General features: G+C 48.6%; 1 protein-coding gene across 1 annotated transcript; it reads left to right on the top strand.

Moving 5' to 3' along the window:
• Nucleotides 1-1,583: 1,583 nt before the first annotated feature.
• ISG20 (interferon stimulated exonuclease gene 20) lies at nt 1,584-27,639 on the top strand. The gene is made up of 4 exons (XM_038747074.1): nt 1,584-1,665; nt 6,719-7,003; nt 20,546-20,746; nt 27,409-27,639. The coding sequence occupies exons 2-4, from the start codon at nt 6,773-6,775 to the stop codon at nt 27,514-27,516; spliced, it is 540 nt and encodes a 179-aa protein (XP_038603002.1). The 5' UTR covers nt 1,584-1,665; nt 6,719-6,772; the 3' UTR covers nt 27,517-27,639.
• The last annotated feature ends 303 nt before the right edge of the window (nt 27,640-27,942 follow it).

The raw sequence follows: 27,942 nt of genomic DNA, 5'->3' as shown, positions 1-27,942 counted from the left end.
GAAGGGTCTGGACCTCCCATCCTGGACACAGGTGGGCGGGGGGAGGTGGTGTAACGGGGGGATTTGTCCAAATCAGATGAACCCCCTCGAGGTCTGAGCAAGGCCTTCAAGTGTGATTGAGTGTGTATGTTTGGGGGAGTCTGATTATTCTTGAGTGTCTGTGTCATTGTGCCTGTGTGTACGGGTGTGTAGAGGGGTCAAGGGAGAGGGTGGGGTCACAGGCTGGGGGTCACCAAGGGGAGTGGGGCGTCCCTCCCCGGGAGGCGAAGGGGGAGGCGGAGGGGTCCAGAGCAGCCCGGGGGCAGCCGTCCCCGGACCCCCGGCACCCCCAGGCTTCCTCTCTCATATAATCCCCAGGTGCGAGGACCGGCCCGGGGATGACCAGGCTTCCCCTGTCGCAGGAGTATATACTCGTGTGCGGGGACAGGGGACGACCATATTTCCTATCTCACACGAGGCCCGGGGGCGGGGGCCGGAGAGGGGACCCCCAGGTTTCCGATCTCACACGATCCCCCGGGGCGGGGACTGGCCCCGGGGCCGACCAGGCTTCCTCTCGCATATAATCAGTGAAGCAGCTTGGCTCAGTGGAGAAAGCCCGGGCATGGGAGTCAGAGGTCGTGGGTTCTAATCCCGCTCCTCCACTTGTCAGCTGTGTGACTTTGGGCAAGTCACTTCACTCAGCGCTTAGAACAGTGCTTTGCACATAGTAAGCGCTTAATAAATGCCATTATTATTATTATTCTCTGGGCCTCAGTTCCCTCATCTGTCAGATGGTGAGTAAGACTGTGAGCCCCACGTCTACATGTTTTGTTTTGTCGTCTGTCTCCCGTTCTAGACTATGATCCCGCAGTTGGGTAGGGACCTTCTCTATCTGTTGCCGACCTGTGCTTCCCAAGAGCTTAGTACAGTGCTCTGCTCACAGTAAGCGCTCAATAAATACTATTGAATGAATGAATGATCACCCGATAACCTTCTATCTACCCGAGCGCTTAGAACAGTGCTGGGCATATAGTAAGTGCTTAACACATGCCATCATCATTATTATTATTGGGAGTTAGAGGTCGTGGGTTCTAATCCCGCCTCTGACACTTATCAGCTGTGTGACTTTGGGCAAGTCACTTCACTTCTCTGGGCCTCAGTTCCCTCATCTGTCAGATGGGGAGTAAGACTGTGAGCCCCACGTGGGACCACCTGATGACCTTGTATCTCCCCCAGTGCTCAGAGCAGTGCTTGGCACGTAGTAAGCGCTTAATAAATGCCATTATTATTTTTTTATTATTACAATTCCCGGGTGCTGGGACCGGCCCCCGAGACGACCGGACTGTCCTGTGTCCCACGATCCCCGGGGGCGGGGACGACCGGACTGTCCTCTCTCTCTCGGTCGACGGCCGTGTGCGGGGACCGGACCGGAGGGCACCGGCCAGCTCGGCCCGGGGCTCCCGATGACCCTCGCCAACTGCAGCGAAACCGAAAGTGCCTTTGGAGGGTTCCCGGGTCCCACGTCAAAGATGAGTCACGGGTGAAACCGGGCCCGGCCCCGGGAGGGAGGGGCCCAGAGGGGCAGAGGAGAGGGACAGAGGGGCATTGCCCGGCGGGTGGCACGGACGGACCCGAGCGGGACCCGCTGGAGGCCCGGGGAGGACGCGGGGCAGGACCGGACGCCAGGTGAGACCCAGAGACACAGAGACACAGAGAGAGAATTGGCGGGATGGGGGGGGGGGAGGGGGGGGAAGGACCACCTGGGTCACCTGCCCTAGGTCCCTGAAGGAGGGGGGCGTTGGGGAGAACGAGAATCGACGGCTTTTATTGCTGAATTGTACTTTCCAAGAGCTTAATACAATTCTCTGCACACAGTAAGTGATGTCTGTCTCCCGCCCTGTAGACTGTGAGCCCGGTGTGGGCAGGGACTGTCTCTCTTTATTGCTGTACTGTACTTTCCAAGCGCTCAGTACAGTGCTCTGCACACAGGAAGCGCTCAATAAATACGATTGAATGAATGAATGGCTGTGGGGACCTGGGGGTGGGGGGAGCTTGGCATGGTCGGAGGACTCCAGTACTAGCTGGGGCTGGGGACCGGGGCTTGGCCCTGAGCAGCGCTCCCTGGGGCTCTCAGACTCCAACAGCCAGATTCAATCGATCAGTCGCATTTATTGAGTGCTTCTTGCAGAGCACCATACTGAGCACTTGGGACAGTACGATGTCCCAGAGCTGCTAGATGCATTCCCTGGCTAAAAGGAGCTTAATAGTGGTGATAATAATGATAATGTTAATGATGATAACAATAATAATAATCATAATACTGACAGTATTTGATAAGCACTGAGTATGTGCCAGGCACCGTACTAAGCACTGGGGTGGATACGAGCAAATCGGGTTAGAAACAGTCCGTGTCCCACATAGGGCACACTGTCTTAATCTCCATTTTACAGATGAGGGAACTGAGGCCCAGAGAAGTGAAGTGACGGGCCCAAACCACACAGCAGACAAGTGGCAGAGCAGGGATTAGAACCCAAGACCTTCTGACTCCCAGGTCTGTGCTCTATCCACTACCCCGGGCTACTTCTATAAATATGGCATTTGCCAAGCACTTACTATGTGCCAGGCACTGTACTAACCACTGGGTTGAATACAAGCAAATTGGGTTGCATAGTCTATTAATCATACAGTCTCTAGACTGTAAACTCTTAATAATGATAATTATGGCATTTGTTAAGCGCTTACTATGTGCCTAGAACTGTTCTAAGCGCTGGAGTAGATACAGGGTAATCATTGTGGGCTGGGAACGTCTGCTACAACGTCTGTTGTATTACTCTCGCCAAGCACTTAGTCCAGCGCTTAGAACAGTGCTTCGCACATAGTAAGTGCTTAACAAATACCATCATTATTACAGTGCTCTGCACACAGTTAGCACTAAGTTCCATTAATTGACTGATTGATTGAGTACTTACTGTGTGTAAGTGCTTGGGAGAATACATTACCAAGTTGGTAAACACGTTCCCTGCCCACAATGAGCCTACAGTTGAGAAGAATTTAGAATTTAGAGAACCGTAAAAACCCCCCAACTCAGCCCTGAATGCTTCAGCACTATCCTCTTCCGGGGAGCATCCAGTGTGGACTCAGGAACCATGATTTAACTAGCCAAAACCCTGGCCAGGACCAGGCCATTCAGCCCTGAGGGCCAGCAGGGATTTTCTGCTGCTGTCACCCTGCTAACCTTTTAGCACTCTAAAGAATGTCTGGCTACTGGGTGTAAATGGCGTGAAAAATAACCGGAAGGATAAGTGGTTGGACCTGTTGGATAGAGTCCGGGCCTGGATGTCAGAAGGACCTGGGTTCAAATCCCGGTTCTGCCACTTGTTTGCTTTATGACCCTGGGCAAGTCACTTCACTTCTCTGTGCCTCAATTTCCTCATCTCTAAAATGGGGATTAAGATTACGAGCCCCATGTGGAACAGGGACTGCATCCAACCTGATTAACTTGTATCTGATGATGATGATGATGGTGATGATGGCATTTATTAAGTGCTTACTATGTGCAAAGCACAGTTCTAAGCGCTGGGGAGGTTACAAAGTGATCCGGTTGTCCCATGGGGGCCTCACAGTCTTAATCCCCATTTTACAGATGAGGGAACTGAGGCCCAGAGAAGTTAAGTGACTTGCCCAAAGTCACACAGCAAAGTCACACACACATAGGTGGAGCTGGGATTTGAACCCATCATCATCATCATCAATTGTATTTATTGAGCGCTTACTGTGTGCAGAGCACTGTACTAAGCACTTGGGAAGTACAAATTGGCAACATAACCCATGACCTCTGATTCCAAAGCCCATGCTCTTTCCACTGAGCCATGCTGCTTCTCATTTTATGTATCTATTTTAATGCTTAAAACAGGGCTTGACCCACAGTAAGTGTTGAAAAAGTACCATCATAATTATAATAATTATTACTACCTAGACTGTGTCCAATCTGATTAGCTTGTATTTAGCTCAATGCTTAGTACAGTGCCTGACACATAGTAAGTGCTTAACAAATACCAGAAAAAAGGATAGAACAAAGTATTTAAAATACAGAGCATATCTGGGCAGCATATCATCTCCTATGTCCTACTTTCTTTTCCCTCCTGTTTCCCTATGCTCCGCGCACAGCATTTCCAGCTTGCATTGCGTGAGTCGGGGTAGTAGCCGGTCAGCGTTGGGTGAATCGGTGGTCCTGGATCCATCATCATCAGCAACAACATCTTCATCATTCATTCAATTGTACTTATTGAGCATTTACTGTGTGCAGAGCACTGTACTAAGTGCTTGGTAAAGTACAATTCAACAATAAACAGTCACATTTCCTGCCCACGATGAGTTTACAGTCTAGAACAGGGGAAGACAGACATGAATATAAATAAATGACAGAAGCAGCGTGGCTCAGTGGAAAGAGCATGGGCTTGAGAGTCAGAGGTCATGGGTTCAAATCCCTGCTCCGCCAATTGTCAGCTGTGTGACTTTGGGCAAGTTAATTAACTTCTCTGTGCCTCAGTTACCTCATCTGTAAAATGGGGATGAAGACTGTGAGCCCCCCGTGGGACAACCTGATCACCTTGTATCCTCCCCAGCACTTAGAACAGTGTTTGGCACATTGTAAGTCCCAAAGAAATACCAACATTATTATTATTATTATTATTATTATTATTATTATTATTATAAGTATCATGGGGCTGGGAGGGGGGACGAACCAAGGGAACAAGTCAGGGTGACGTAGAAGGGAGTGGGAGAAGAGGAAAGGGGAAAGGCCTCTTGGAGGAGGTGTACCTTTAATAAGTCATTGAATGTGGGGAGAGTAATTGCCTGTTGGATTTGAGGAGGGAGGGCATTCTAAGACAGAGGCAGGATGCGGGTGAGGGCTCTGAGGTGATCATTGTCATCGATGGTATTTATTGAGCACTTACTGTGTACAGAGCACTGTACTCAGCCTTTGTGAAAGTACAATACAAGCATGTTGGTAGACACATTCTCTTCTCTGCCCACCACTAGCTTACAGTTTAACCGGGAGCTTACAGTCTAGGTAGGGGAGGGGGGATCCACAGTAGACACTGAGGATATATGGTGTGTAGAGCTGCGTTCAGAGCATCTACTGAGTGCAGAGCACTTAGGGAACATGACAAGGCTAAGCAGCATGGCATATCGGAGAGAGCAAGGGCCTAGGAGTGAGAACATCATGGGTTCTAATCCCAGCTCTGCCCCTTATCTGCTGTGTGGCCGTGGACAAGCCTTTTCACTTCTCTGGGCCTCAGTTACCTCACCTGTAAAATGGGGATTAAGACTGAGAGCCCCATGTGGGACAGGGACTATGTCTGATCTGATTTACTTCTGTTCACCCCAGTGCTTATGCCTGGCACATAGTAAGCGCTTAACAAATACCACAATTATTATTATTATTAGGCTCTAGACTAAGATCCTTGTGGGTCGGGACCATGTCTATCAGCTCTGTTATACTCTCCCAAGTACTTAGTACAGTGTTCTGCAGCCAGTAATCGCTCAATAAATACCGTTGATTGATTGATTGATTGATTGATTGATTGGGGTCTCCCATCAGGGACAGCAGAAGAGTCTCACAAGATTTGGTGCAGAGGAATTAATTAGAGATTAACCAGATCCCTCTCTTTCTTGCCAGGAGTGTTCCCCAGGGAATGGGCACAGGTGCAACAGGGGAGTAGGCGGGCAGGGGTGCCGTGTGTCACCAGGTGCCAGGACGGTCCCTGCCCAGGTTATCTGCTACAGGCGGAACCCAGGTCTCCTGACTCCCAGACCAGCACTCTAGACCCACAGCAGGGCTTTGGGGAACTCTAGAAGAAGCGAAAGAGGCGACCTCTACCTCGAGGAATTTTACAGTCCAGAGGGCGACATGGCAGCTGATGAAAGCGCCTGATAGGAGAAAGTAAACGAAATGAACAAGTCTCAAGTGTCGCCAGCTCAGGTGGCCAATAGGGTGGCTGGAACTGGGGTTTGTTTCATTTTTCTGGTGTTTGTTTAGTGCTCATTATGTGTCAGGCACCGTACAAAGTGTTGGGGTAATAATAATAATAATAATGGCATTTATTAAGCACTTACTATGTGCAAAGCACTGTTCTAAGCACTGGGGAGGTTATAAAGTGATCAGGTTGTCCCACAGGGGGCTCACAGTCTTAATCCCCATTTTACAGATGAGGTCACTGAGGCACAGAGAAGTTAAGTGAGTTGCCCAAAATCACACAGCTGACAATTGGCGGAGCAGGGATTTGAACCCATGACCTCTGACTCCAAAACCTGTGCTCTTTTCCACTGAGCCACGCTGCTTCTAGATACAAGCTAATCAGGTTGGCCAGTCCATATCCCACATGGGCTCACAATCTTAATCCCCATTTTATACATGAAATAACTGAGGCAGAGAGAAGTGAAGTGACTTGGCCAAGGTCACACAGCAGACAAGTGGCAGAGACGGAATTAGCACCTAGGTCCTCTGATTCCCAGGCCCGTGCTCTTTCCTCTAGGCCATGCTGCTTCTCAGAGGTTGGTTCAGTTTCAATTTCCCAGGCCGGTAAAAGAAAAGAAAAGAAACCCTCCCACTCTTCTGAAAGTTGTTTCTAGATCCCAGGGGCCTGAATCTCAACCCTTTTTTGACTTCCTGCCCGAGGAGGGAGGGGAAGGTCCATCTGCTGGGATCCCTATCTTTCCTCTGCTTTCCCCCTAGAGCCCGTTCCTGTGTCCTGAAAGTCGCCCACCTCCTCCAGCCCTCCAGACGCTCATGGGGGACATCAGCCAGGTGGTCTCTTTGGACTGTGAGATGGTGGGCTTGGGTCCCGGGGGCCATGAGAGCGGCCTGGCTCGCTGCAGCCTGGTGGGTTACCACGGCAACGTGCTATACGACCGCTTCATCCGGCCCGAGGGGACCATCACAGATTACCGGACACGTGTGAGCGGGGTGTGCAAGGAGGACATGAGGAGTGCCACGCCATTCTCTGAGGCCCGGGAGGAGGTGAGTGTGGAGGGTGGTGGAGCAGATATTGGCAAGCTGGGCTGGACATCTGGATGGATGCACAACTCATATATATATCTCTATATTTATATATATGTATATATATATATATATATAATAAATATCATTTGTTAAGCACTTATTCTGCTCCAAGCACTATACTAAGCTCTGTGGTAGATACAAGATAATCAGGTCCCACAAGGGGCTCACAGTCCAAGTAGAAGGGAGACCAGGTATTGAATCTCCATTTCGCAGATGTGGGAACTGAGGCACAGAGAAGCGAGGTGACCTACCTGAAGTCACACAGCAGGCAAATGGCGAAGTCAGGATTAAAACCCAGGTCCTCTGACTCCCATGCCCAGGCTCTTTCCACTAGGCTGTGGTGCTTCTCAAGCATATATGTGATTATATTCCGTTTCTTCCCCTATCTGTAATTTATTTTAGTGTCTGTCTTCCCCAACTTGATTGTAAGCTCCTTAAGGGCAGAAATCATGTCCACTAATTCTACAGTACACTCTCAACTGCTCAATGCAGTCCTCTGTACAGTATAAGCCCTCGATTGACTGATTGATCGACTGACTGTCCATGGCTCTGAGGGGGTCCTGGAACTGGTTAAGAATAACTGAAAATCCAGGAAATTTTTCCTTTGTCACTCTAGACTCTGCTGAGTCCCTTAAAAAAACCTCGGTAGAGGATGGGTTAGGGAGTTCCAGGCTGTGGTAACAGGAGGTTACCAGAGGGGACGTTTGGGTGCTCCTCCAGGAACAGGGCATTGTAGGAAGGCTTAGTCCTTACCCCCGTGGGGTAGAGTTGGGGGTATTGGTGACATCTAAACCATCACTCCAGGACTGCTAAACAGCGTCCTGTTCCCAGGATTAGGGGTGGACGGATTATTCATTCAATCATTCATTCAATTGTGTTGATTGAGTTCTTTCTGTGTGCAGAGCGCTGTACTCAGCTCTTGGGAGAGTACAATACAACAATAAACAGATACATTCCGGGTCGGGTTGGTGCTAACGCTTTCAGGCCCCGGGGAATGAGAGACCACTGAATAGGTAGGGATTTGGGGAGTCCCCTGTCTGCCCTACTGGTTTTCTCTGGAGTGGAAAAGGGGTGGTCAGGGGGACAGCTGGATTGGGGTCTGGGGGAGGGGAGGATAAGTTTCCAGACCCTTCTAAAGTTTGGGGGAATCCTGGGAGAGGGGAAGGAACGGAGGAGAGTATTGCCTGAATCCCAGAAAACTTCCCACTCTGGGGCATTCTCAACTGTCTAGGGATTACCCAGCCCTGGGACTAGACAACTGTCTGCATTGCTGCCCTGGCTCGCCTCATCCCTCCAGCTTGGCCCTCTGAAGGTACGAGATGGTGGGTAGGGGTGGGGTGCAGGGTACTGGGTTTACCCACCAGCAGGAGGTGCCTGGGGCTTGGCAGCCTTCCTTCCCTCCCCTCAGGCTTGAGTGGGTTCTGGGAGCCCATCTCCTTCCTGTCTCATCCAGTCTAGCCAAAGTTCCCGAGAAAACCACTTCCCCTTCCTAAGTTGACATTGCTTCATGGGTAAAACCAGGAGGGCAGTGTTAAGGGGCAAGGACCGGCTTACAGGAGACCCGAGGTCTCGGGGGCACTGCTCAAACTTTTCTGGTATGCACTAGGGTGCCCATGGAAATACCTGTGGACACTGTGTGCCCATGTCAATCTAGGTCAGGAGAGGCGGGCTAGGCCAGACCCTTGGCGACTGAGGAGGCAGCAAAAGCTGTGTCTTCTGGCCTGGGAGGTGCCGGGGGGAGATTAATTAATTAATTAATTAATTCATTCATTCAATTGTGCGCAGAGCACTCTACTAAGCGCTCAGAAAGTACAATTTGGCAACACAGAGACAATCCCCACCCAATAGCAGGCTCACGAAGGGGGAGACAGACAACAAAACAAAACAAGTCGACAGGCATCAATAGCATCAAAATAGATGAATAGAATTATAGATATATACACATCATTAAAACAATAAATAGAATAATAAATATGCACAAATATACACATATTTGTGGGGCAGGAAAGGGGGTAGAATAGAGGGAGGGAGTAGGGGTGATGGGGAAGGGATGAGGAGCAGAGGAAAAGGGGGCTCAGTCTGGGAAGGCCTCCTGGAGGAGGTGAACTCTCAGTAAGTAGGACTTTGAAGGGGGGAAGAGAGCCAGTTTGGCCGATGTGAGGAAGGAGGGCATTCCAAGCCTAGGATGTGGGCCAGGGGTCGACAGCGGTAGTTTAAATGCAGCTGGGATCTGGTAGTCAGACTGACCAGGGGTGCCCAGATCTCTTCTTCTCCCCCTATCCTAGCCACTGGGAGGCCTGGGAAAATTCAGGCCATCAAAATCCACAGATTATCCAAAAATCTCTGTTTAGCAACCAAACCTCATTACCAGAATTGTTCCCAAACAGAGTAATTGACTGATAGACATCTTTTATCCCTCACTCACAGCATAACCCCTAGGTGTGCCTGGAGCACTGAAAAGTGGGCAAAGGAGGGAGGAGGAGAAACCTGAGGCCCAGATAGTCCATAGACAGGATTAGCGTAATGGATAGAACAAGGGCCTGGAAATCAGAAGTACCTGAGTTCTAATCCCAGCTCTGCCACTTGTCTGCTGGGTGACCTTGGATAAGTCACTTCACTTCTCTGGGCCTCAATTACCTCATCTGTAAAATGGGGATAAAGATAGTAGTCCCTTAGATTCTAAAATCCTTGAGGGCAAGGATTTTACTACTAGTGTTCATTCACACATTCATTAACTCATTCATCAGTAGCCTGGGAAGCAGCATGACCTGTAGGAAGCAGTGTGGCCAAGTGGGATAGGCCTGGGATTCAGACGACCTGGCTTCTAACTCCAACTCCACCACTTACCTACTGCGTGACTTTGGCCAAGTCACTTAATGTCTCTGTGCCTCAGTTCCCTCAGATGCAAAATGGGGATTCAATACCTGTTCATTCATTGATCCATTCAATAGTATTTATTGAGCACTTAATGTGTGCAGAGCACTGTACTAAGTGCTTGGGAAATACAAGTCGGCAACATATAGAGACAGTCTCTACCCAACAACGGGCTCACATTCTAGAAGGGGGAGATAGACAACAAAACAAAACATGTAGACGGGTGTCAAAATCATCAGAACAAATAAAATTATAGCTATATGCACATCATTAACAAAATAAATAGAATAGTAAATATGTATAAGTAAAATAAATAGAGTAATAAATCTGTACAAATATATACAAGTACAGTGGGGAGGGGAAGGAGGTGGGGGGGGGGTGGGGACGAGGAGAGGAAAAAGGGGGCTCAGTTTGGGAAGGCCTCCCAGAGGAGATGAGCTCTCAGTAGGGCTTTGAAAGGAGGAAGAGAGCTAGCTTGGCAGATGTGTGGAGGGAGCGCATTCCAGACCAAGGGAAGGATGTGGGCTGGGGCTTGATGGCGAGACAGGCGAGAATGAGGCATAGTGAGGAGGTTAGCGGCAGGGGAGTGGAGGGTGTGGGCTGGGCTGTAGAAGGAGAGAAGGGAGGTGAGGTAGGAGGGGGCAAGGTGATGGAGAGCCTTGAAGCTGAGAGTGGGGAGCTTTTGCTTGATTCATAGGTTGACAGGCAGCCACTGGAGATTTTTGAGGAGGGGAGTAACATGCCCAGAGTGTTTCTGTACAAGGATAATCTGGGCAGCAGCATGAAGTATAGACTGAAGTGGGGAGAGACAGGAAGATGGGAGATCAGAGAGGAGGCTGATGCAGTAATCCAGTCGGGTTAGGATGAGAGATTGAACCAGCAAGGTAGTGGTTTGGATGGAGAGGAAAGGGCGGATCTTGGTGATGTTGTGGAGGTGAGACTGGCATGTTTTGGTGATGGATTAGATGTGTAGGGTGAACGAGGGAGCAGAGTCGAGGATGACACCAAGGTTGCAGTCTTGTGAGACGGGAAGGATGGTAGTGCTGTCTACAGTGATGGGAAAGTCAGGGAAAATGTGATTGAATGAATGAAAGGCAGAAGACAGGGTTTGGGAGGGAAGATAAGGAGTTCAGTCTTGGACATACTGAGTTGTAGATGGCGGGCAGACATCCAGATGGAGATGTCCTGAAGGTAGGAGGAGATATGAGCCTGGAGGGAGGGAGAGAGAGCAGGTGTAGATTTGGGTGTCATCAGCATAGAGATGATAGTTGAAGTCGTGGAAGCGAATGAGTTCACCAAAGGAGTGAGTGTAGATAGAGAACAGAAGGGGACCAAGAACTGACCCTTGAGGAACCCCTACAATAAGGGGATGGGAGGGTGAGGAGGAGCCCACAAAGGAGACTGAGAATGAATGGCTGAAGAGATAAGAGGAGAACTAGGAGAGGACAAAGTCTGTGAAGCCAAGGTTGGATAATTTGTTGAGGAGAAGGCGATGATCCACAGTGTCGAAGGCAGCTGAGAGGTCGAGGAGGATTAGAATAGAATAGGAGCCATTGGATTTGGCAAGAAGGAGGTTAGCGACCTTTGAGAGGGTAGTTTTGGTGGAGTGTAAGAGATGGAAGCCAGATTGGAGGGGGTCAAGGAGAGAGTTGGCGTTGAAGAATTCGAGGCAGCAAGTGTAGATGACTCATTCTAGGAGTTTGGAAAGGAAGGGTAGGAGGGAGCTAGGGCGATAACTAGAAGGGGAGGTGGGGTCAAGAGAGGGTTTTTTTAGGATGGGGGAGGCATGGGCATGTTTGAAGGCAGAGGGGAAGGAAAGAGTGGAGAGTGAGCGGTTGAAGATGGAAGTTATGGAGGGGAGGAGGGAAGGGGCGAGAGTTTTAAGAAGATGAGAGGGAATGGGGTCTGAAGCACAGGTGGACGGAGTAGCACTTGAGAAGAGAGAGATCTCATCTGAAAATACTGCTGTGAAGGATGGGAGAGTAGCGGAGAGGGTTGAGAGCTGGGAGGATGGAGAAGGGGGAGGGTGACTTTGGGGAGCTCAGACCTGATGGAGTTAATTTCTCCTGTTCTCCTGTTCTCCTTCCTTCATGTGGGACTTGATTATTTTCTTTCTTTCCCAGCAGTTAGTACAGTGCTTGGCATATATTAAGCGCTTAACAAATACAAGAGTTATTCTTATTAGTAGTGTTATTAAGTCCTTAATGTGGGGAGAAGTAGAAACACAGTCCCTGCCCTGGAGGAGCTGCCAATTTAATGTGGGAGACAGACAGAAAACATCGAATGCTGTGGGGACAGAAACAGTTGTAAGGATACAACCAGTGACTGCAAGACTGTAGAAAAATGAATAAATGATGTTTAATAATCGATAATTATTAATTATTATTACAATAATAATTACAATAATAATTATTATCACAATAATAATCACAATAATAATTATTAATTATTATTACAACCAGTGACTGCAAGACTGTAGAAAAATGAATAAATGAAGTTTAATAATTAATAATTATTAAACTTTAATGGGGTGAGACTAGAGTAACAAAGTAATAATGAAATTACATTTTATTAAATAAATGAAACCAATTGATTTAATACATTTGATCAATAAATAATGCATCATTAAATGAGTGATACAGGTATTCTTTTAATAAACAAATGGAGGGCATGAATCAACATGTACGTAAGGGCTGAGCGTGACTAAAGACGATGACTAGGGATGACTATGCATGAGGAAATAGTTTTCAAAAGGCCTTGAAAATTAGGCCTTCCCTACCTAAGCCCTCATTTCCTCTTCTCCCTCTCTCTTCTGGGTCACCTATCAATCAACCAGTCAATTGTATCTATTGAGTGCTAACGGTGTGCTGAGCACTATACTGAGCACTTGAGAGAGTACAATATAACAGAGTTGGGTAGACACATTCCCTGCCCACAGTGACCTCACAAGTCTAGAGGGCAGGGAATTCATCCCACCCTCAACCCCACAGCACTTAAGTACTATCTGTAATTTGTTTATTTTTATTCATGTCTGTCTCCCCCTTTAGACTGTGAGCTCGTTTTGTGCAGGGAATGTGTCTACCGACTCTGGTAGATTGTACTCTCTACCCCAAGTGCTTAGAACAGTGCTTGGCACATAGTAAGCACTTAACAAGTACCATAATTATTATTATTACCCTCCCAAAGACTTAGTACAATGCTCCGCACAGAGTATGTGCTCAATAAATTTGACTGATTGAGTGGGGAGGGACATAGTCCTGAACACCACCAGTAGGGGGAGGGAGTGCTGCATCCAGAAGAAGAAGCACAGAGAAGCGAAGTGACTTGCCCAAGGTCACACAGCAGACAAGTGGCAGAGACCGGATAGAACTTATGGTCTTCTGACTCCCAGGCCTGTGCTCTAATTCATTCGTTCATTCAATCGTATTTATTGAGTGGTAACTGTGTACAGAGCACTGTACTAAGTGCTTGGGAAAGTACAATTCAGCAATAGAGACAATCCCTGCCCACAATGGGCTTACAATCTAGAAGGGGGGAGACAGACATCAAAACAAGTAAACAGGCATCAATAGCATCAATATAAATAAATAGAATTATAGATAGGTACACATCAAAACAAGTAAACAGGCATTAATATAAATAAATGGAATTATAGATATGTACATATATACACAAGTGCTGTGGGGCAGGGAGGAGGTAGAGCAAAGGGAGCGAGTCAGGGTGATGGGGAGGGGAGGAAGAGCAGAGGTAAAAGGGGGGAAGGTAAAAGGTCTGGGAAGGCCTCCTGGAGGAGGTGAGTTTTCAATAGGGCTTTGAAGAGGCGAAGAGAGCTAGTTTGGCAGATGTGAGGAGGGAGGGCATTCCAGACCAGAGGTAGGACATGGGCCGGGGTGGACAGCGGGACAGTCGAGAACGAGACACAGTGAGAAGATTAGCAACGGCTCATACTCTATCCTAGTCCTCCTCGACCTCTCAGCTGCCTTCGGCACTGTGGACCACCCCCTTCTCCTCAACATGCTATCTGACCTTGTTTTCACAGACTCTGTCCTCTCCTGGTTCTCCTCTTATCTCTCCGGTCCTTCATTCTCAGTCTCTTTTTCAGGCTCCTCCTCCCCCTCCCATCCCCTTACTGTGGGGGTTCCCCAAGGTTCAGTGCTTGGTCCCCTTCTGTTCTCGATCTACACACACTCCCTTGGTGACCTCATTCACTCCCACGGCTTCAACTATCATCTCTACGCTGATGACACCCAGATCTACATCTCTGCCCCTGCTCTCTCCCCCTCTCTCCAGGCTCGCATCTCCTCCTGCCTTCAGGACATCTCCATCTGGATGTCTGCCCACCACCTCAAACTCAACATGTCCAAGACTGAACTCCTTGTCTTCCCTCCCAAACCCTGCCCTCTCCCTGACTTTCCCATCTCTGTTGACGGCACTACCATCCTTCCCGTCTCACAAGCCCGCAACCTTGGTGTCATCCTCGACTCCGCTGTCTCATTCACCCCTCACATCCAAGCCGTCACCAAAACCTGCCGGTCTCAGCTCCGCAACATTGCCAAGAGCCGCCCTTTCCTCTCCATCCACACCGCTGCCCTTCTTGTTCAAGCTCTCATCCTATCCTGTCTGGACTACTGCATCAGCCTTCTCTCTGATCTCCCATCCTCGTGTCTCTCCCCACTTCAATCCATACTTCATGCTGCTGCCCAGATTGTCTTTGTCCAGAAATGCTCTGGGCATGTTACTCCCCTCCTCAAAAATCTCCAGTGGCTACCAATCAATCTGCGCATTAGGCAGAAACTCCTCACCCTGGGCTTCAAGGCTCTCCATCACCTCGCCCCCTCCTACCTCATCTCCCTTCTCTCCTTCTACAGCCCACCCGGCACCCTCCGCTCCTCTGCTGCTAATCTCCTCACCGTACCTCGTTCTCGCCTGTCCCGCCATCGACCCCCGGCCCACGTCATCCCCCGGGCCTGGAATGCCCTCCCTCTGCCCATCCGCCAAGCTTGCTCTCTTCCTCCCTTCAAGGCCCTACTGAGAGCTCACCTACTCTAGGAGGCCTTCCCAGACTGAGCCCCTTCCTTCCTCTCCCCCTCATACCCCTCTCCATCCCCCCCATCTTACCTCCTTCCCTTCCCCACAGCACCTGTATATATGTATATGTGTTTGTACATAGTTGTTACTCTATTTATTTATTTTACTTGTACATATCTATTCTATTTATTTTATTTTGTTAGTATGTTTGGTTTTGTTCTCTGTCTCCCCCTTTTAGACTGTGAGCCCACTGTTGGGTAGGGACTGTCTCTATATGTTTCCAGCTTGTACTTCCCAAGCGCTTAGTACAGTGCTCTGCACACAGTAAGTGCTCAATAAATATGATTGATGATGATGATGATGATTAGCAGAGGCTCCCTCTCCACCAGCAACAGTGGGGACATTGTCACAACTCTCCTGAAAGTTTCTGTTAGTCCCAGGTTTCTGCATCTCTGGTTTTTGCCAGCATCCTTAGGCCTAATTTTTTAAAATTGTATTTCTTTAGTGCTTACTATATGCCAGGCACTGCAGTAAGCGCTGTGGTAGATACAAACTAATCAAGATGGACACAGTCCCTGTCCCAGATGGGGCTCACGATCTTACCCCCAATTTTACAGGTGAGGTAACTCAGGACCAGAGAAGTTAACACAGCAGACCAATGGCGGAGCTGAGATTAGAACCCAGATCCTCTGACTCCCAGGCCTATGCTCTTTCTACCAGACACATAGCTTCTCTAACGTTCCCATTATTCAGATAGGGAAATAGAGGCTCAGTGTCCGGTACTGTGGGTTGTGGAATGTAAGATTGGGACAGAGACCGTGTCCAACCCAACTACCTTGTATCTACCCCAGCGCTTACCTCGCAGAGACTAAGCACTTAACAAATACCATTATTATTATTATTGTTATTATCAGAGATCACGTCTGCCAACTCTGTTGTATTGTACTCTCACAAGCACTTAGTACCATGCTCTACTCACAGTAAATGCTCAATAAATACTTTTGATTTTGAGGACAGAGAACAAATCAGAGTGAAGCGAGGAGAGCTCTCAGGGTTGACCTGAGGTGTTTTGTCTCCCTGGGTAAATTTTTCTAAATCAGCCCTGTTCAACCCCCATCTCTCCTCAAAATGTAAGTTTTTAAAACCAATTATCTATCATCGCCTGTGCAAATTTGAACCCAGACTCATAGTACCTATTCTGTATGATTTGTGAAGTTCTCTTCAAATTTTAATATAAACAGCAGCTCGGCCGAATGGAAAGAGCCCAGGCCTGGGAGTCAGAGCACCTGGGTTCTAATCCCAGCTCTGTCACCTGTCTTCTGCCTGACCTTGGGCAAGTCACTTAACTTCTCCATGCCCCAGTTACCCCATGTATAAAATGTGGATTAAGACTGAGCCCTATGTGGGACAAGGACTGCAGCCAACCTGATTAAATTGTATCTACCCCAGTGCTTAGCATGGTGCCTGACACATAGTAAGCACTTAATAAGTACCATTAAAAAATAATAAACACAATTTTCTCTTCAGTTGTACTCGCTAAGATAAGAATCCTAAGGGAACAGCACCTGGGAGTGTCTCCTGGTTCACCATTAGTTCGGATCAGCTGTGGGAGTTCATGAAAGCAGCATGGCTCAATGTAAAGAGCACGGGCTTGGGAGTCAGAGGTCATGGGTTCAAATCCCAGCTCCACCAATTGTCAGCTGTGTGACCATGGGCAAGTCACTTAACTTCTCTGGGCCTCAGTTCCCCCATCAGTAAAATGGGGATTAAGACTGTGAACCCCGTGTGGGACAACCTGATCACCTTGTATCTTCCCCAGTGCTTAGAACTATGCTTGGCACATAGTAAGTGCTAAACAAATGCCATCATTATTATTATTATGAAATGCAAGTTGGCACTTAGGGATGATTTTTTTCCCCGGGCTCAGGCTCTGGAGATGCGGCCTGCTGCCACCATGACAAGTCTTCCAGAAACACGATTGCTAACACCAGACAAGTCACTTTTTAAAAAAATGGTATTTGTTAAGCACTTACTCTGTGCCAGGCACTGTACTAAGCATTGAGCTAGATATAAGATAATCAAGTAGGACACAGTTAATGACCCACATGGGGTTGGCGGTCTTAATCCTCATTTTACAGATGAGGGAACTGAGGCACAGAGAAGTGAAGTGATTTGCCAAAGATCACACAGAGAGAAGTAGTGGAACCGGTACCAGAACCCAGTCTCCTTCACGGGCTCCTCCTCCCCTTCCCATCCCCTTACAGTAGGGGTTCCTCAAGGGTCAGTTCTTGGTCCCCTCTGTTCTCCATCTAGACTCACTCCCTTGTTGAACTCATTTGCTCCGACGGCTTTGACTATCATCTCTACACAGATGATACCCAAGTCTACATCTCGTCCCCCGTTCTCTCTCCCTCCTTCCAGGCTCGCATCTCCTCCTGCCTTCAGGACATCTCCACCTGGATGTCCTCCCACCACCTAAAACTCAACATATCCAAGACTGAGCTCCTTATCTTCCCTCCAAAACCCTGTCCTCTCCCTGACTTTCCCATCACTGTGGACAGCACTACGATCCTTTCCAAATCACAAGCCCGTAACCTTGACTCTGATCTCTCATTCACCCCACATTTCCAATCTGTCACCAAAAGCTGCTGGTCTCACCTTCACAACATTTCCAAGATCCTCCCTTTCCTCTCCATCCAAACTGCTACCTTGTTAGTACAATCACTCATCCTATCCTGACTGGATTACTGCATCAGCCTCCTTCCTGATCTCCCAACCTCCTGTCTCTCCCCACTTCAGTTTATACTTCACTCTGCTGCTAGGATTATCTTTCTACAGAAATGTTCTGGGCATGTCACCCCGCCTCCTCAAAAATCTCCAGTGGTTGCCTATCAACCTTCATATCAAGCAAAAACTCCTCACTGTTGGCTTCATAGCTCTCCATCACCTTGCCCCCTCCTACCTCACCTCCCTCCTCTCCTTCTCCAGCCCAGCCCTCACACTCTGCTCCAGTGCTGTTAACCTTCTCACTGTGCTTCGTTCTCGCCTATCCCACCGTCGACCCCTGGCCCATGTCCTAACTCAGGCCTGGAATGCCCGCCCTCCTCACATCTGCCAAACTGGCACACTTCCCCCTCTTCAAAGCTCTACTGAAAGCTCAATTAATCCAGGAGGCCTTCCCAGACTGAGCCTTCCTTCTCCTCTGCTCCTCCTCCCTTCTCCATCTCTTCTACTCCCTCCCTCTGCTCTATCCCCCTTTCCTCCCCATTGCACTTGTGTATATATGTACATATTTATTATTCTATTTATTTTATTAGTGATGTGTATTTATCTATAATTCTATGTATTTATATTGATGCTTGTCTACTTGTTTTGTTTTGTTGTCTGTCTCCTCCCTTCTAGATTGTGAGCACATTGTTGGGTAGGGATTGTCTCTATTTGTTGCCATATTGTACTTTCCAAGCACTTAGTACAGTGCTCTGCATACAGTAAGTGCTCAATAAATACGATTGAATGAATGAATTAATGAACCCAGGTCCTTCTGATTCCCAGGTCCATGCTCTATCCAATAGGCCAAACTGCTCACCACTTGGGGATGCAGCAGTTTCCGCTGATGTCAACAGTTGCTTGAGTGTGGGGGGCGGTTAATGGAAGTGATGCTGGGCAGTAGAGGAGAAGTGCTTAAGCCTACTTTTTTTGTGGGGGGGGAAGGTTCAAGAACCCTTGTCTAATCACACTGTCTCCCCTAACTGAACCTGGGGGAGAGCTGAAAGAGTCTGGGACAGAGCCCGTGAACCAGACGAGGCCCTGGGCTTGTTTCAGGCTGTGGGGGCTGGGGTGTGGGCAGGGAGAAGGAGAGTGGCATGTCACCTGGCGTGACTTTAATGCCATCGTGCAGGACTCAGCCTGGGCACTACAAGTCATAGAAGCTTAGAGAGACAACTTCCTGTGAGCAGTTCTGCCTTCCTCCATTTCTCCAACAAGAAGCAGCATGGTCTAGTGGAAAGAGCCCGGGCCTAGGAGTCAGAGGACCTGTGTTCTCATCCCACCTCTGCCAAATGCTTGCTGTGTGAACTTGGCCAAGTCACTTCACTTCTCTGTGCCTCAGTTATTTCATCTGCGAAATAGGGATTCAATACTCCTCCCATCTATTTAAACTGTGAGCCCTATGTGAGACAGAGAGTGTGCCTCACCTGATGAATTTTTATCTACCCCAGCGCTTGGAACAGGGCTTGACACATAGTAAGTGCTTAACAAATATCATATTAAAAAAAAACAAACTAAGGCCTAGGACTTAAGTTGGTGTAGGGCGCTGGGCCTCTGGACTGTATGTAGTAGGTTCGTGGGGTGGGAATGTGTCCTCCACCTCTGTTAGCATGCTCTCAAAACTGCTTAGCACAGTTCTCTACACATAGTAAGCCACTCAAAAAATATGATTGATTGAGTTCTGAGAACTGTCAGATGGCTTCACCATGGAAATGGGACAGGACAGCACTGACCTGATTTTATTAGAAGACAGAACAGCTATCGACAAGGAACAAACCCAAACCAAATGGCAAAAACCCACCCACCCACTCCCAGGACCAAATGCAGAGTTGAACGGCTTCCTTCTTCAGGACTCGGTGTGCTTCTAACAGCCTAACTCAGCCTTGCTGTCCCAGCCGTGATGTTCTTGCTCTTTGCGGGATCTCATGGGTCCTGAGCACACGATGCAGGTCAAGCTGGTACAGTTCGGGGTTTGGATGCCCCCTGAACCCGCCCCCCCTGCCAACACTGCTCTTCTTTTTTATGGTATTTATTAAGCACTTACTATGTGCCAGACACTGTCCTAAGCGCTAGGGTAGACATAAGCTAATCACATTGGACACAGTCCCTGTCCCACATGGGACTGGAGGCAGCATGGTGTAGTGGCTAGAGCAGGGGCCTGGGAGTCAGTAGGTCATGGGTTCTAATCCCGGCTTCTGCCACTTGTCTGCTGAGTGAGCTTGGGCAATTCACTTCACTTCCCTGGGCCTCAGTTCCCTCAACTGTAAAATGGGGATTGAGACTGTGAGCCCCATGTGGGGTGGGGACTGTGTCCAACTTGATCTGCTGGTATCCACCCCAGCGCTTAGTACAGTGCCTAGCACATAGTAAGCACTTAACAAATACCATAATAATAATAGTTATTATTATCATTATGGCCCCACAGTCTTACATTTTACAGATTACAGATTACAGATCATTTTACAGATGAAGTAACTGAGGCACAGAGCAGTGAAGTGACTCACCCAAGGTCACACAGCAGACAAGTGGCAGACCTGAGATTAGAACCTAAATCCTTCTGATTCCCAGGCCTGTGCTCTAACCACTAAGCCACACTGCTTCTCCCTTGGAACCATTTGGAGACCAGGAGGCTGTGGTGCAAGTGGCCGGACAGGAAGTGAGGTAGGCCAACCAAGATGTGGGCCTAGGCACACATCCAGGCGTTTCTGGCGAGGGCTCTGCCTGAAGTAACTGACGGCAGGAACCCCAAGGGACTCCTGGACGGCTTCTGCAGGGTAGGTCGCATCAGCACCTGGGAATTTTCTGACGTATGACTTGTGTCTTCCGGGGTAGATCCTGAGGCTCCTGGAGGGCAAACTGGTGGTTGGCCATGACCTCCAGCACGACTTTGAGGCGCTGAAGGCAGACATGGCAAGTTATGAGATCTATGACACCTCCAAGGACCGGCTGCTCTGGGAGGTGGGCGGGCTGGGGGCCTGCCGGAGGGTCTCCCTCAAGGTCCTCACGTTGAAGATCCTCAAGAAGAACATCCAGGTGAGACTTCAAGGGGCCTTCATCCTCTCCCCTGTTCCCTGCACCTCCCTAAAGGGGCAGCACACCTTGTGGATAGAGCACAGACCTGGGAGCCAGAGGACTGGCTTCCGATCCCGGCTCTGTCATCTGAGGGCTGTGTGGCTTGTGAAACTTCTCTGGGTCTCAGCTCCCTCATCTGAAAAATGGAGATTCATTGCCTGGTCTCCCTCCTGCTTAGACTGTGAGCCCCAGGTGGTACCTGATGATCTGAGAGAAGCAATGTTGCCTAATGGATAGAACACAGCCTGGAGTCAAGGACCTAGGTTCTGATCCAGGCTCCTCCACCTATTTGCTTTGCGATCTGGGGCAAGTCATTTCACTTCTTTGGGCCTCAGCTTCCTCACCTGTACTGACTTAGTACCAAGAGCTTAGTACAGTGCTCTGCACACAGTATGTGCTCAATAAATACTGTTGATGATAATGATGATGATGATCTTTAAGTTAGGGCTTCAGTCCCTTTTCTCCTGCCTACTTAGACTGTGAGTCCCATATGTGGCAGGGACTGTGTCTGACACGATTGCCTTGTATCTTCCTCAGCACTTAGAACAGTGCTTGACACATAATAAGTGCTTAACAAATCTCACTATCTATTGTTATTATTATTATCATCACTACTATTGTTCTACAACCTGGCCCGGGCCTGGGAGAATCTGGACGCATTATCCTCCTTGACTCCCGTCTTCCTGAGGGCCCTAGCCTAGGCAGCCAAGGAGCTGCCCAACTCCTGGCCCCCTTTCCCAGCAACCCAGCCTGTCTGAGGCAAACCAAACTGCAGCCATCTGAGGCTCAGGTCCACATCTCTTAAATGGAAGAGCTCTGAGCCTCCAGCTCTAAAAGGCAAGCAGCAGTCTAGCAGGTGCCGGTTCTTTTGGCAAGCCGAGGATTCCTGGCTCTGGATGCTGCTGCTGCCGCTGCTAATCAGTCAATCAGTCAGTTATATTTATTGAGCACTTACTGTGTGAAGAGCACTGTACAAATGCTTGGTAAAGTAAAATATAACAATCTAATAGACACATTCTCTGCCCATATTGAGCTTACAGACTTGAGAGGGAGACAGACATTAATATAAATAAATAAATGACAGATATGTACATAAGTGCTGTGGGACTGGGAAGGGGGGTGAATAAAGAGAGCAGGTCAGGGCAACGTAGAAGGGAGTTAAAGATACTAGGACTCAGGAATCCAAGGAATGGCCCCCTGGGAAGGGACTGGAGCCAGCAGAGGTAACTGTGCTATTTGTTAAGCACTTACTATGTGCCAAGTACTGTATTGAGTGCTGGAAGGGCAGGGGGATACAAAACGATCAGGTCCCATATGGGGCTACAGTCTAAGTAGGAGGAAGAACAGGTATTGAATCAGATGAGGGAACTAAGGCCCAGAGAAGTGATTTGCCAAGATTACACAACAGGTAAGTGGTGGAACTGGAATTAGAACCCAGGTCCTTTGACTCACAGGCCTGCCCTCCAAGAGTGGCCAGTGATGGTGCTCCCAAGCACTGGACAGGGTACGTGACAATCTCATGAATTATGCCTGGCACCAGGTGATGCAGTGGGTACGATTTTACACAAGCCTGAGAATTTTGCCCAATCCTCAGGTGTTGTTCCAGGAGGATTTCTGATCTCTTCCTTGCCCCCTCCCCCCCATTCCACACCCACACCCACATCCCCAGAGCTTTGCATTCCCCTCCCAGGTCCGTGTGTGCCTGGCTCAACGTCTGAGCCATGGAACTTAGTCATAGGAGCCGTGCCAGGGTAGGGGTCGGTGTCAGAAACAAAAAGCCAGATACACAAGCTTTGGGTACTGTATCAGAACCAGACCAGAGACAGGCCAGCTCCAAGCCAGACAGACTGGCCTCCTCAGCGTAGGTACAGTTTAGGGTTTCACCACTGGGGTAAAACCTCGGATGGCAGAGGAGACAGGAGTCTGGGGACCTTCCTATCATCCCCCAAGGTAGACAACTGGGAGGAGATGCTGCCCATCTGAGCCCCTTGGAGCCCCTGGTCTGCCCGCTCTGGGAAACTGAGGCAGCCCAAAACTGTGACCTGTTCTCTGCTGTCTACTGCTCTTCTTGTTATTTCTCTGAGTTGCCCCAGTGGTCTCTCTTTAAAGTGGCTGAGCCATTGACTCAAGGTTAATTGGATCAGATAGACTTATTGTCTTCCTGGTAACCCGGCCAGCAGTGAGGCATTGTATCCCTGGTAACTGGGGCAGCAGTGCAGTGTGGTTTCCCTGGTGACTGGGTCAGCATTGAGGCGTGGTCTTCCTGGTAAGCAGGTGGCAGTTAAGCATTGTCTCCCTGGTAACCAGGGCAGCAGTGAGGTGAGGTCTCCCTGGTAATCAGAGGACCAGTGAGGCCTGGTCTTCCTGGTAACTGGAGCAGCAGTTAGGTGTGGTTTCCCTGGTAACTGGGTCAGCATTGAGGTACGGTCTTCCTGATAACCAGGTAGCAATGAGGTGTTATCTCCCTGGTAATCAGAGCAGCAGTGAGATGTGGTCTCTTAGGTAACCAGGAATGCAGTGAGGCGTGTTGACCCTGGTAGTTGGGCAGCAGTGAGGTGTGGTCTCCCTGGTAACGAGGCAGCAGTGAGATTTGGTTTTCCTGGTAACCAGGGAAAAAGTGAGGTGTAGTCTCTTGGTAACGAGGGCAGCAGTGAGGGATGGTCACCTTTGTTATCAGGGCAGCAGTGCGGCAGCAATGAGGTGTGGTCTTCCTGGTAACTGGAGCAGCAGTGAGGTGTGGTCTTCGTGGTAATCAGGGCAACAGTGAAGCGTGATCTCCCTGGTAACTGGGACAACGGTGAGGTGTGGTCACTCTGGTAACTGGGCAGCAGTGAGGTGTGGTCTTCCTGGTAACTAGAGCAGCAGTGAGGTATGGGCTTCCTGGTAACTGGAGCAACAGTGAGGTGTGGTTTCCCTGGTAACTGGGTCAGCAGTGAGGTGTGATCTTCCTGGTAACTAGAGAAGCAGTGAAGTGTGGTCTCCCTGGTAACTGGAGCAGCAGTGAGGTGTGGTCTTCTTGGTAACTGGAGCAGCAGTGAGGTGAGGTCTTCCTGGGAACCAGGCAGCAGTGAGGCGTTGTCTCCTTGGTAACTGGACAGCAGTGAGATATGGTCTTCCTGCATAACCAGGGCAGCAGTGATGCGTGGTTTCTCTTTCTAGAGCGAGACAAACCATGGGTCTCCTGGGATGTCTGAAACAATTAGGCTAACCCCATCCCCTGGAAGTTCTGGGTGCTTGTCAACACTTAATCAAGGCTGGTTTTATTTATTTTTATCTAAGGTCATGGTGGTGCCTCACTTCACTTTCAGATCCTGGGGCCCAAAGGTGGAATGGAGCAATTCGGGGCTCACATGGGGAGATCAGGGTCCCCACCTCAGCCAGCATCGGGACGGGGGATAGGCAGGTCTTAGGCAGCACCAAAGAGTCTGGTGGCAGTGGCATTGGGCATGGTGTGTTGGCAGGGAATGAGGAAATCCCCATCTTCTCCCCTTTAACCACCAGCAGCAGCAGCACACTTTGCTTCATTCATTCTTTCATCCATTCATTCATTCATTCAATCATATTTATTGAGTGCTCACTATGTGCAGAGCACTGTACTAAGCGCTTGGGAAGTACAAATCAGCAACATATAGAGATGGTCCCCACCCAACAACGGGCTCACAGTGTAGAAAACGGGCTCACAGTCTAGAAGAGAGGCTCACAGTCTCCAGCAGCAGCGGAGGCAGAAGGGCCATCTCTCCACCCTCTGAGGGACTCCTGGGCACTCAGGGGGTCAAACCCTAACTGGAAGAGGTTCCTGAGGGATTTGGGAAGCAGCATGGCCTAGTGGATAGAGCCCAGGCCTGTGAGTCAGGGAACACGGGTTCTAATTCTGACCCCACCACTAGTCTGCCACGTGACTTTGGGTGTGGGTGGCAGCATGGTTGAAAGGGGTCCCCTTGACATCCCCAGCCTCTCTGATCCTCCCTTTTGACATTGCTTTTCTCCTTTCCATGGTCCTCTCAGCTTAACGACCTCTCCATTTCTTTCATCCTACCAGAAGGGTCCAGGAACTGAGAAGCTTAACCATCCCATTCCATCCCTGGCTGCTCTCAACCACCTCAGCCCTCAGATGTTTTCCACTACTGTTGATTATTCATCACATCATTTACGTCTATCCCCATAATCATTCGACTGCCGTGAATTTGTAAAATGTCTGCCTGTGTTCCCCATTGCACTGCAAGCTTCTCAAAGACAGGGATTGCATCTTTGAGTTCTGATGGCCTCCCAAGCCCCTAGGCAGTGAGGCTCCGGCACAGTAGATCAATGTAGTTGGTGAAGTTACAACATCAATTTAATTTTCAGGGGGGCACTGCCCTTTGACAGTGAGAGGGAATCTTTTTTTTTTTTTTTAAATAGCATTTGTTAAGTGCTTATTATGTGCCAGGCACTGTATTAAGCCCTGGAGTAGGTACAAGATAATCAGGTTGGACACAATCCCTGTCCTACATAGGGCTCACAGTCTTAATCCCCATTTTACAGATGAGGTAACTGAGGCAGAGAGAGATGAAGTGATAATAATAATAATAATAATAATAATAATAACAACGATTATGGCATACTATGTGCTATGCACTGTACTAAGTGCTTAGGTGGATACAAGCAAATCAAGCTGGATGCAGTCCCTGTCCTACAAAGGGCTCACAGTCTCAATCCCCAATTTACAAATGAGGGAACTGAGTCCCAGAAAAGTGAAGTGACTTGACCAAGATCACACAGCAGACAAGTGGCAGATCTGGATTAGAACTCAAGACTTTCTGACTCCCAGGCCCATGCCATTATGCCATGCTATATCAGATAAGTGGAAGAGTAAGGATTAGAACCCAGCTCTTTCTGAATCCCAGGCCTGGGCTGTACCACCTGACCACGCTGCTTTTCATTCTGAATCCCACTTCTCACCCTATCAGAGTTCCAATTTGTGGCTGTGGGTATTCTCTGGACACTGGTTGGAGATGTAAAATTTCCAATGGAAACTCCCACCCCCTCACCCAAGAACCTGGGGCACAGATCCCTGGATGGGGTTGTTGCCCAAATAGGGGTTTGGAGGACTGCCTGATTATTATTATATTTTTTCAGCACTTACTGTATGCCAAACACTGTTCTAAACACTGGGATAGATAAAAGATTAACAGGATGGACACAGTCGCTGTCCCACATGGGGTTCATAGTATAGTTGGGAGGGAGGAGGATTTAAGCCCATTTTACGGATGAGGAAACTGAAGCACAGAGAAGTGAAGTGATTTGGTCAAGGCCAAACAGTGGACAAGTGGCAGAACTGGATTAGAACCCAGGTCTTCTGACTCCCAGCCTCATGCTCTTTCCACTGAGCAACACTGCTTCTCACCTCTCTACCACTAACGGATGCCAGTTCACCCATGTTGGCTCTTTCCTGAGACATGTTGGCTTTGAGCCCTCAAGCTGGCAGGGGGAGGAGGGTGGGGTGGGTAAAACCCAAGAGCAGGGAACGTCTCTATCAACTCTACTGTACTGTACTTTTCCCAAATGCTTTATACAGTGCTCTGCACACATTACATGCTCAAGAGAAGAAGTGTGGCTCAGTGGAAAGAGCATGGGCTTGGAGTAAGAGGTCATGGATTCGAATCCCAGCTCCACCACATGTCTGCTGTGTGACCTAGGGCAAGTCACTTAACTTCTCTGAGCCTCAGTTACCTCATCTGTAAAATGGGGATTAAGACTGTAAGCCCCACGTGGGACAACCTGATCATCTTGTATCCCCCCAGTGCTTAGAACAGTGTTTTGCACATAGTAAGCACTTAACAAATGCCATCATCATTCATTAAGCAGAGCCATATCCTTTCCATTCCTAGCTTGGCCAGTGGCTAGTGAGTAGAGGGCAATCTGCTACAAGTCAAAACTCACCTGTGTTGGGAAGCAGCAGCATGGGAGAGAATCGAGGGCAGAGACTCAGGTTTACTTTGTGGAAGGAGGCAATGGTAAACCCCTTCCATATTTTTTACCGAGAAAACTCCATGGATCCACTACCAGAACAATTGCAGGTGGAGGTGGGGCATTCTGGGAGACATGTGTCCATGGCGTCGCTATGGGTTGGACACAACTCGACAGCATAAAACAACAACAAGTTGGGCAAGTCACTTAACTTCTCTGTGCTCAGTTACCTCATCTGTAAAATGGGGATTAAGACTGTGAGCCCCCCGTGGGACAACCTGATCATCTTGTAACCTCCCCAGTGCTTAGAACAGTGCTTTGCACATAGTAAGCCTTAACTCCTTCCCCTCCCCACAGCACCTGTATATATGTATATATGTTTGTACATATTTATTAATCTATTTATTTATTTATTTTACTTGTATATATTTATTCCATTTATTTTATTTTGTTAAAATGTTTTGTTTTGTTGTCTGTCTCCCCCTTCTAGACTGTTGGGTAGGGACCGTCTCTATATGTTGCCAACTTGTACTTCCCAAGCGCTTAGTACAGTGCTCTGCATACAGTAAGTGCTCAATAAATACGATTGAATGAATGAATGAATAAATGCTATCATTATTATTATTATTATTATTATCATTATTATTATTAAATACCACTGTTTTCTTATTTTTCAGACTGGTTGGAGTGGGCATTCCTCTGTGGAAGATGCAAAGGCCACGATGGAGCTCTACAAGATATCCAGGAAAATCCGAGGTCGCCGGGCTGAAGCGGCTGTGCCGTGATTGGCCGCCAAGGACCGCTGCCCTGTGGATCTGGGTCTCTCTTATGGGAGGAGTCATCTCAGGGGATCTCTTCCTCTCTTAGAAGGAATATCTCTGACATGTCCTTTTTCTTTGTTTCATAAAATGGAGTAAATTGTGATAATAAAAATGCTCTTTCTCTATCCATCCTTTGCATTTTGGGTAAAGTGAATCCATGCAAAGTGAAGCCGGATTTACACTGTAAGAAGAGGAATGGGTTCCAGATCCCTTAAGACCATAAAAACATTGCAACACTCTTTCATCTGGGCTGGTGGCTTGGAAGGGTGCACGAGGAGAGATTTTACCAATGGTGACAGCAAAACCTTTGTTTCTTTACAAGGAGAATCTCCCTGGCCTCCAGCTTCTCAGAAACATTGTTTGGTAAGTGATTTGGGGCAAAGGTTGGAT

This window comes from Tachyglossus aculeatus, chromosome 5 (assembly GCF_015852505.1).
Source record: "Tachyglossus aculeatus isolate mTacAcu1 chromosome 5, mTacAcu1.pri, whole genome shotgun sequence".
In the NCBI taxonomy this organism is placed as follows: Eukaryota; Metazoa; Chordata; class Mammalia; order Monotremata; family Tachyglossidae; genus Tachyglossus; species Tachyglossus aculeatus.
The sequence above is the reverse complement of the archived record's forward strand: the minus strand, read 5'-3'. Positions and strand labels throughout refer to the sequence as shown.

Coding starts and splice junctions, on each gene's coding strand:
- ISG20 (XM_038747074.1), top strand. CDS start 6,773: ATGGGGGACATCAGCCAGGTGGTCTCTTTGGACTGTGAGATGGTGGGC. Junction 7,004..20,545: donor TCTCTGAGGCCCGGGAGGAG/GTGAGTGTGGAG, acceptor CTTCCGGGGTAG/ATCCTGAGGCTCCTGGAGGG. Junction 20,747..27,408: donor TCCTCAAGAAGAACATCCAG/GTGAGACTTCAA, acceptor CTTATTTTTCAG/ACTGGTTGGAGTGGGCATTC.